Below are 10,154 nucleotides of genomic sequence, written 5' to 3'. Positions count from 1 at the left end.
GTTCATTGAGTCTGAATCTTCTGAGTGTACAAACTGTTCTGTGCTCCTAACTTCCTTTGAAGTATCATGCTTTCTCATCCTACTTCAACTGTACTTCAGACAAGTAAAATCCTTGATGTAGACAGAAGACACTAATTACAGACTGCCTCAGAAGCTGGGAAAATCTTTTGCATGCAGCTATAACTGGAATTCCATGCTGGAGTGAGAACAGCTTTCCTGGAAGGCAGTTGATCAATAGGCAGAATCCAGCACAATGACAGGAAAAAAATGTAACTATTATAGTAGGTAATGTTGGTCATTTTATTTCAGTCATTCAAAGCTTAGCTGTTCTAGAAGTACCAGAAAGCTGGATGGATGTTTTGGTGAGAGCAAAGAAAATGTTAGGGGTGTAGACTTCAGCCTAAGCTGGAGCTATGAGAGTTGGGGGTCTTTAGATGCATGAGTAAGAGCTAGATGGTCATCAGCAAGGATCCTGGTTTTCGCTGTTGAAGAAATTTGAATTAAACCCCCCAAAATCCCTCACTTGCTGCCGGAGCCCTGGATGCTACTATGGTGCAATGGAAAACAGAGCCTTTGTCAATGAGTCACACAGCCTGAGCGGAGTCTGTGGGTAGGGCAAGAGCAGGTTCCCCATTGTGGGTTCAGGCTAGGCTGCAGAGACCCCAGGGGGAGGGCAGCAGAGTGGGGAGCCCAAACCCACAGCAGCTAACCCACCCCTGTCCCTGCCCTGTGCACAAATCATGGGGACACATCCCAGAGTGCATGGGGCGGGGGGAAGTCTGCCCTGCCCTGCGGCCCCCCGACAAACTGCCTGTGGCTCCATTCTACTTCCTACCCAGACCCTGCAGCCATGTATTCTATCCCCAGGCCCCAAGCACTACCCAGGCTAGGCAGGAGCTCCAGCCCTTCCCAACTCCTCCGCTATGGTGGCCTCAATTCCCCGCCCCCCCCGCCCACATTTACCTGCAGGAGCTGCTCTCCAGGCTGCCTAGTGGCCATGTGCATATGTGTGTGCATGCACATAGCACCCCCTGCCTGACCGCCCTCCTCCTAGCCCCTTGCAGGCTGGAACTGTGCTAACCTTCAAGGGGAAACGCACCGTTTCCCACATTTTTCTCCTTAAAATGAGAAAATCTGAGTTTTTCCGTGACAAATGGAAAATCTGCATCCCTGGTAATTGGAATGCAGCTCCATTAGGAGTGGATGCTGGTCTATACAACTTTTCTACTTTACCATCCTCTCCCCACTGGATGCTCTTCTGGACTAACAGAGGTTTTCTCCCTTTGCTATCACTTTTCACCTAGTTTCACCAGCACGTTAATTCAAATTTATAGTTAGCATAAAAATCTGCTCTTCCTTAAGAGGACAGCCTGTAAACAGTTGAGACAGTCCATACTTTTTCATCCCTCTATCCAGTTCTCTGCTCTGAGAACGTTTAACTTAGGCTGTGCTACAGCAGCTAAGAACATGTAAGGTAGAGGTGCCTACAAACCCCCTCTGGGTAGGTATAGCATCAGATTTGAAATCAGGTATGATTTCAAATAGGGAGGTGTCTCTCCTGTAAGCTCTGGCCAGATCATACTTAGTCTCCCTTTTCAACATATGTAAGGCTTCAGATTGAATGAACAATGCTTTAAAGAGCACCGATCCTTACTACATCAATTTTCCCTCTTAAAGTACCTTTCCAATTGCGCTCTTCAGACTAATATAACCTATGGATTTCTCCCTGAAGTTTCACAACAGCACTACAAAAATCCCAAAACAAGTTTAAATGACTTGTTAACCTAAGCATCATCATCCAGTCCTTCCTTCAGGAGATGGTGTAAGAGTTCCAGTTATGGTAAGCCATAGCTTAACTATAGCCTGGTGTACCTAAGGCTCTGAAAAAGAGCTTGAGAAGAACAAGCCTCATGACCGCTGAATGACCTGATAAAAGTCAAAAATAAAAAACGTGAATAATTGAAAAAGTTGATCCAAAGAAGTAGCAAAGGCAGTAGCTGAATAACTCAAGAAGCAAAAGAACCCACTAATGAGGTAGAGATAGAAAGAACCTGAGATGCAGGTGTGCAAACTCAGCAAAAGAAACAAGTAGACATAAACATCTCAACCTAGAGAGGAAAATCAGAACAAAATTATGGCATTTCAGGTATAAAAACTGGTGCTGCAAGACTTGTTTTTCACAGTGACCCCAAGGAGTGTAAGTGACCTGCTTATTACAGGCAAGTTTCACTGTCAACAAGACTGGCTGGTAGATACTCCATGTGACAATAAACCTCTCTGAGATTTGACACCGAATACTTCAAGTCATTCTTTCTGTGTTGCCTCTGGAATCTGGAAGGCTGTTTGCCAGCACTAACCTTCCAGAACACACCAGCAACAACAGCCTGCACAGTAAAAGTGACAGCAGCAAGAAACCACCTGAGAACACACCATAGGCCTTAGCACAACAGATGGCTTCTCAAGAAGGCATAAAAGCCATTGAAGGTTTGAACATTGTCCCCCAGTAAAACAGAAATCTCTGTGTGCTCATGGAGGTTACTACTTGCCTTAAAAAAAAAGGCACAAGAGATAACATACAATACTTCCTGCATGTTTAAAAGAAGTTGCACACAATAAACTCTCACAGCTACATACAGGAAAAAAGCTTGGATTCATCAAGCCCAACTTGTCTGTCTGCATGGTATGCAATTTCTTTTTAAAATATTTTTCATTTGGAAGTACAGCCACATCACTGTGTAAAATGAAACATGCTTCCCCCCATTATCACTCCCTTCACCCATTATTTCTCCCTCTCCCCCTTCCTTCTCTACTCATTGTTTTCCAGATGTCCACCTATTTATATTTTCACTGACTTCCTGTCACACTTTTAGCTCCTTTCCTACCTTGGAGATCTCAGAACAGTTTCCCAATGCCTGAAGAAGGGTGCTTGTGCCCGAAAGCTCGCAAAGAATGTTTTTCAACCTGCAATGACGTTCTATATTCTTACTTGAATTGTTTTTGTATATTGACTGCTGACAGCTTTTAAGTCAAGTGTTAAAATTTCAGTATACTTGGTCCTGTCATTTACAGTAAGTAAAGATTGATGTATTATCTACAGAGAAATAAGGATAGATCAAGACAATCATACTAGATAACAGGAACTTAGTTAACAAGCAAGACAATAAACAACGAAGCTTTGTCGTAGTCTTTCCCTGTTTTATTTGGGATCTAATCACTTAAATTTCCCATGCTGAGGTGAAAGGTACAGTATGCAAGGGTACCAAGACCTATGGTATGTATAAACTTCACACCCGATCTACACTTTTCCTCTTATAGAAAGGCAGAGAACAGTCAATGGTAGAGTAGAAGGTCCAACTACCCTTCCCTTCCTCTTTAAAAAGATGGTGTAACATGAGGCAGCGATGTCAAAATCATCTTGTTGTCTTTGCCTTTCTCCTTTCTGTGCTTCTATTACAGTCCTGCAAAGATGTGGAAAAAATAATGTTATCCTGCACTACAAAACAGTGCTATTACTCTGCAGTCATGCTGGATGGATTCCAGTCCATAAAGGTTTTGGGCAAAGAACATAAACAGTCATAACGAACAACTTTTCTATACAGTGCTATGCTTCTAAAAGCATGCAACCTGAACTCCTGGCTTCATACCGTGATTTCAGCTACATAATTTGGTAGCAAAAGCAAACTTTGGGAAAAAAAATATGGCCAGTGAGATTATGGCAGACATGTTTAGCAAAGAACATATTCACCAGCTAGATATGGGACACATGCAGGGTGTCCACACTGCTGGACTCCCCACAGGAATGACACATGCTTCGCCTAAAATAAATTTTTTCCATTTTGTCCTGTCCTCATTGCAACTTGGTGCAGCAAAGAAAATGAGAGGGTTGGAGTAATATAAGCCTAGGAGCAAGCAACATATAGTTGACTAACTCTCACTTTCTGTCATTATAACAAAATTTACATAGCATTCTTTGATTTGAAGGATCAGAGTACTCAAGATAGTATCGATACAGATCAACTGCCACCTGTGAAACAGGCTCTGGCATGCTAGACAATAGTCATTCAAGGAACGGGGGTTTTAAGTAGGTAGAATGTACTAATATTGGAATTACCTCTGGACCCCCAAGCCACCCTCACTATGCATGCAATATGAGCTATCAAATCCTATGGTGACACCAAAGAATCTTAGCTTATTTCATATCTGATGCAAATGACAAGACTTAAAATACAGCATCGATTTAGTTCTATGTCAGAAGGAAGTGTCATTTACAGCATTTGTTTTTTAGAGGTGCTCTGATGTATCAGTCCATATCAGATTGGCACTGATAAAAGGAAAATTGACAGTATTGGCAATCAACATTTTTTGGCCAGTGTAGCTGATAATGTCACCGATAAATGCCATGTGCATGAGTGCAGCTACAGCATGCACACACCCAGAAATGCAGCCCTGCAGCTTGGAGAGCAGGGTCCAGCTGGTAAGTCTGAGGGGGTGGGGAGGAAAGAGGCATAGGGGGAAGATTGAGGCACCCAGAGTAAGGGAGTGAGTGGGGCTGGGGCAGATGCTGCTCAGCTAGGGCGGGGCACAGGGCAGAGCTGCGGGCAGCTTGTCTGGGGGTCACAGGGGTGGCTCCTGACACTGCACACACCCCTTGGGGAGGCATGGAGGGCATGCGGCCCCCCAGGGGTGAGGGCTGGCTGCCCACTGCAGGCTTGGGGGCCAGGGGCTGCGTTGGCCTCTTCCCAACAGGCTGGGCCAGGGCTGCACTCATGGCGGGTGGTGCTGGGAGGGGTGGCTGTGGGATGGGTTATAGCCATCCCAAAACTCCCCGTCGCCCTTCCTCCCAGCACCAGCACTGCCTGCCCAAACACAGTCCCTGCCCAGCCCCACTGCTGGGAAGAGGCTGGCACAGGCCCCCTCACCCTGCACACAAATCCAGGAGGCACTTCCCCCCCCCCATGTATCCCCTGGGTGCACACAGTGGTGGAAGCCACCCATCCATACGCCCTAGTATTTTCCTTAGAGGTTGTCCTTCCTCCTCCCCACAATTTTTTCTTTACTTGCTTATGATGTCAAGATGTGGGACTGGCACGGATATGGCAGTACACAGAGAACTGATGCAGAAAACCATTTGGTACTGAGGAGTGGCTGGCTTATCTGAAAAACACTCACTTGTTTCTTCTTCCCCACAGGCTTCCCCTTTCTGCTGGAGGATTCTGGGCCCAGTGAGCACTCTATAGAAGCCCATCCCCCAGGTCTCCTTTCTATGACCCACAGAGCATAGAATACAGCTGAGTACTGGATATATATCAGTAATGCTTGTGCATTCCCCAGTGATAGTGGTACACCTGCAAGGGGATTATGGGATCAAGCACCAATATCGAAGGTGGAGCAGCTTTCCAAAACCAGGAGTTGCTATTTGCAAATTATAAACTGCCCTCCCTGTCCTGAACCGAAAAAGAAACAGGAGCAATTAAATCACTGGTCGCACTTACCTCATGTCCTTAATCATCATCATCATCGTCTTCTGGAACAAAGATATCATGCTCCTCCAGCAACGCTGCAAAGTTTTTACTGATCTGAGTCCCGAGGTACAGGAAAGGGATCACAACACTAAACACTCGGAGGAGGCCAAAGGGCATCTACATGGGGTCAAATCAAAACAAATTCAACTCTAGCAGCATGTTAAATTTTGGATCAACTTACATACAGGCTCCATAGGCAGAGACATCTCACAGAAGGATAGTTCATGTCACAGAAAGCCAAGAATATAAATACAACATCGTGCTGTTTTGTTCATGTCTGTACCATAAAGATATTGCTAATTTGCAGGAATTGCAGAGAAGAGAAATAAAATCAATTAAAGACTGGAAGGGAAAAAAAAAATGTGCGAGGGAAAGGAAGAAATAGTTTGGGTGGTAACCGTCACCCAAAGGGATACAGTTTGGGGTGAGGTGCAGACTGAATAATCAGGAATCGTCATCTAAAAAGCTGCTAAATTAATGGATTCAACTATAGTAATTCTATTTCCAGATACTCACATCAGTCTGGTAGCTTAGACGGGACTTATCTTTATTTTAACCATGCATCTGAACTATACTATTTAACTTTGCAAGGATATAGGACCAAGAGAATTAGCTAATGTGACTGCAAAGCAACTGCCCATTATCTCTGAAAAATCATGGCAATTGGGAGAGGTCCTAGGCGATTAGAAAAGGGCAAATATAGTGCCCATCTTTAAGAAAGGGAAGGAGGATCCAGGTAACTACAGACCAGTCAGCTTCACCTCAGTCCCTGGAAAAATCATGAACCAGGTCCCCAAGGAATCCATTTCTAAGCACTTGGAGGAGAAAAAGGTGATTAAGAACAGTCAGCATAGATTCACCAGGGGCAAGTCATGCCTCACCAACCTGAATACCTTCTATGATGAGGTAACTAGCTCTGTGGATGCAGGGAGAGCAGTGGACATGATATACTTTGACTTTAGCAAGGGTTTTGATACAGTCTCTCACAACATTCTCGCAGGCAAGCTAAGGAAGTACGGGTTGGATGAATGGACTGTAAGGTGAATAGAAAACTGTCTGGATTTCCAGGCTCAGAGTGTAGTAATCAATGCCTTGATATCTAGTTGGCAATCAGTATCAAATGGAGTGCCCCAGGGGTCAATCCTGGGGCTGGTTTTCTTCAATATCTTCATGAATGACCTGGAAGATGGCATAGAGTACACCCTCAGCAAGTTTGCAAACAACACCAAGTTGCGGGGCAAGGTAGATACATTGGAGGGTAGGGTTAGGAGTCAGAGAGACCTAGACAAATTGGAGAACTGGGCCAAAAGAAATCTCATGCAGTTTAGTAAGGACAAGCGCAAAGTCCTGCACATAGGTCAGAACAATCCCATGTACCAGTACAGGCTGGAGACCAACTGGCTAAGCAGGAGCTCTGTAGAAAAGGATCCAGGGGTTACACTGGACAATACACTGAACATGAGGAAACAGTGTGCCTTTGTTGTGGAGAAGGCTAACACCATACAGGGCTGCATTAGTACAAGTGTTGCTAGCAGACTGAGGGAAGTGAGTCTTCCCTTCTATTTGGCACTGGTGGGGCAACATCTGGGGTACCCAGATGTGTTCAGTTTTGGGCCCCCTGCTACAGAATGGATGCGGACAAATTGGAGGGAGTTCAGTGGAGGGCAACAAAAATGGCTTGGGGAACATGACTTGTGAGGAAAGGCTGAGGAAACTGGGTTTATATAGTGTGGAGAAGACAAGATTATGGGGAGACTTAATAGTAGCCTTCAGCTACCTGAAGGGAAGATCCAAAGAGGATGGAGGCAGGCTGTTCTCAGTGACAGCAGATGACAGAACAGGGAGCAATGGTCTCAAGTTGCAGCAAGGGAAGTTTAGGTTGGATATTAGGAAAAACTGTCTCATGAGGAAGGTAGTAAAACACTGAACAGGTTACCCAGAGAAGTGGTAGACTCTCCATCCTTGGAGGTTTTTAAGACCCAACTAGACAAAGCCTTGGCTGGGATGATCCAGTTGTGGATGGTCCTGCTTGGAGAAGGCAGTTGGACTAGATGACCTCCTGAGGTCCCTACCAGCCCTAATTTTCCTGTGAGCAATAAGGGGGCATGACCCAGCCCTAACCTGGCCCCAAGGAGGCATGGCCTGGCCTCACAAGGCAAAAGAGGCATGGCCCAGCCCCAACCTGGCCCCCCGAGGGGGGAAGAGAACACGGCCTGGCTCCAACTGGACACACAGGGCTTGGGGTTTGGGAATTTGGCAGGTGGGAGGGTGGCAGTATTAATGGCTACTGCTCCTCTGCTGCCAAATTTCCCGACCCATGAGGAGCCCTGCAGGCCAGATGCAATGGCTCTGCAGGCCGCATTTGGCCTGCAGGTCAGAGATTGAGCACCCTTGGCTTATGGAATTTGTCAAGCCTGAGCTGATGCAGTTTAATTTAGCACTAGATCACTGTTTACAACAGGGGTGACAAATCTGTGGTGTGAGTGGCACAAGTGGCACCGGCAACATGTGTGTGGCGCATGTGGCAGATCAAGGAGACAGGCAGCAGATGAGAGCAGAAAGCAGAGCAGCAGAGGGGGGAGGGGATCGGACTGGTGTTTGGAGAGGGGCAGGGCTACTTTGTGCCAGGCCTACTTTACAACACAATGGCAGCAGTGACGTCTCTTGTAAAAGCTACCCCAAGCCATGGACCCTCTCTTTATAAAAGACCTTATTTTCAAAGAAACAATGTCAAAAACCCACCACAGTTTATGTGACAACCTCTTGCCTCTTCCTGGTGCAACTCCCACAGAGCCCCTTTCCTGCCAGCTCGTGCCCGCCAAGGCCCAGCTGCCCATCAGAAAAGAGCAAAGCCAACAGGCTGCCAACACAGGCCCTGCCTACAGAGTTGGCAAGGGGAAAGCTGAGCGGGTCGCGGCCTCCTTGGTGCCCCCACAGCACCAAGGGCCAGGAGGGCCCTGGCCCCCACGTGCAGGCGCAGCGCCGTCTGGCAGAGGCACCCTGGGGCCGCGCCCTGCACCCGCCAACTGCCCCGCAGGGGCTGAGCCGGGCCGGGCCGGGCCACCTTGCCTCCCGCGGGGCGGAACCATTCCCGCTTGACAGTCCCCCGTCCCCGCGCCACCGCACGGGAGACTTGGACCCGGCCAGCGGGCACTTCCGCGTTCCGAGCGCTCTGCCGCGCCTCAATAACCCAACACCTGTCACTCGGCCCCCACCCCTACAACGCTTCTCTCTCGATTGGCCAATGCTCCCTCTCGTGAAAAGAGCAGGCGTTGTGCAGCGCCTTGCGATTGGTTGCTGTCCCGGCCGGCCACCCCCTTAGCCCCCCCCACTCACTTTAATGGGCTTGGGCAAAATGGCGCCGCTGCGGGTGGCAGTGAGGCTGCGCGAGGGCACCAGGGTCAGCACGGGGCCTCTGTGGAGCCCGCCGCTGGGCATCACCCGCACCCAGGAGCCAGTCGCTGCCGCCAACAAGCGCCCAGCCGCGGCCGCCATCTTCCTCGCTGTCCCTCCCAGCGTTGCTATGGCGACGCGCCTGAGCTTTTGCAGCTGCGTCGGGTCAAATCTCGCGATGTTAAAGGGGCGTGTAGTTTCCAGTGCGCATGCGCGGGTGGGAAGGGTGGGGCTGGGCTGCAGAGTGTTCCTAGGCAAACCCGGGGACGTCGGGAAGTGCTGCGTCAGCGCTGCCCATTGCCGCGCCTGCGCACGGAGAGCACGTAGGCCTGGGCTGGGCGATTGACTTCGGGGGGCTGTGCTCCCTCGCCTCCTCTTGTGTGCCACGCTTTCAGGGGCACCAGCTTTCCTTGGGCACAGCCTGTTTCCTCAGGCTGCCCTGCTTCTGGAAACAAGTTGGTCTGGAAGGCCCCAGAAACACATTATGATCGTGGCACAACTGACAGATGCATCATGCAATAAAGGCAGACAGGCCAGGCATGCAGAGTAGTTACCACGCTATAAAAAATGGCTGTCCAGCTATGAAAAGAGCCAGCCTGCCACAAACTTACTGCTTGAAAATGCACAGCCACTGCAGAGCTTGCTTCTATCCAGTTTTCATATGAACCATGTGGCAGGGCCCTGAGGTGCCAGCCCTGCCCTGCCTGATGGCAGACTGGAAGGACTACCCGCCTCTCTGCAGTGCCTGGTCTCAGCCCCTTCTACACACCATCGCTAGCATTCCACCTCCGCTGTGCTATAACACAGAGCCCCAAACATTAAAGACACCTGGATTGACTTTCTACCACCTCTGCTCCCAGGAGGGCTGCGTTCTTGCCAACCTGCTCTGAGCTGACTGAGGATGCCCCCTCACTGCAGCTCTGTTGATCTCCATCTCTGGTGTGTTTGAGGGCCAGAGGGGGACATGAGAGTGGGTTCCCCCAGCATAACTTCACTACCTCATTTCTGGGATTGGGACATGCAGAGCAGAGAGGGTAGCTGAGCTATCCTTGAAAGCAGTGCCCATGGGAGTGCAGCAAAGGTGGCATGTTCCTGCCCTGAGTCCACAGCACCCCTGTTTGAAACCAAAGCAGGCTCAGAACAAAGAAGAATCAAGCATAAGCATTTCACAAATCTCGTTAGAAGATACTGAGAAACATTAGATAACAAATTTGGCTCCTGTGATCCCTTCATTCAGCT

The 10,154-nt window shown here is 48.6% G+C and overlaps 1 protein-coding gene across 1 annotated transcript; it reads right to left on the bottom strand.

The window, feature by feature from the left end:
- Positions 1–3,026: 3,026 nt before the first annotated feature.
- SMDT1 (single-pass membrane protein with aspartate rich tail 1) lies at positions 3,027–9,081 on the bottom strand. Its single transcript, XM_019545055.1, has 3 exons — positions 8,859–9,081; positions 5,493–5,639; positions 3,027–3,458 (listed from the first exon to the last, which is right to left on the bottom strand). Exons 1-2 carry the CDS (start codon positions 9,015–9,017, stop codon positions 5,502–5,504), a joined length of 297 nt encoding a protein of 98 aa, XP_019400600.1. The 5' UTR covers positions 9,018–9,081; the 3' UTR covers positions 3,027–3,458; positions 5,493–5,501.
- Between the last annotated feature and the right edge of the window lie 1,073 nt (positions 9,082–10,154).

Source organism: Crocodylus porosus, unplaced genomic scaffold, assembly GCF_001723895.1.
Source record: "Crocodylus porosus isolate Cpor-Errol unplaced genomic scaffold, CroPor_comp1, whole genome shotgun sequence".
NCBI classification, from domain to species: domain Eukaryota; kingdom Metazoa; phylum Chordata; order Crocodylia; family Crocodylidae; genus Crocodylus; species Crocodylus porosus.
This window is presented reverse-complemented; position numbering and strand designations above follow the sequence as displayed.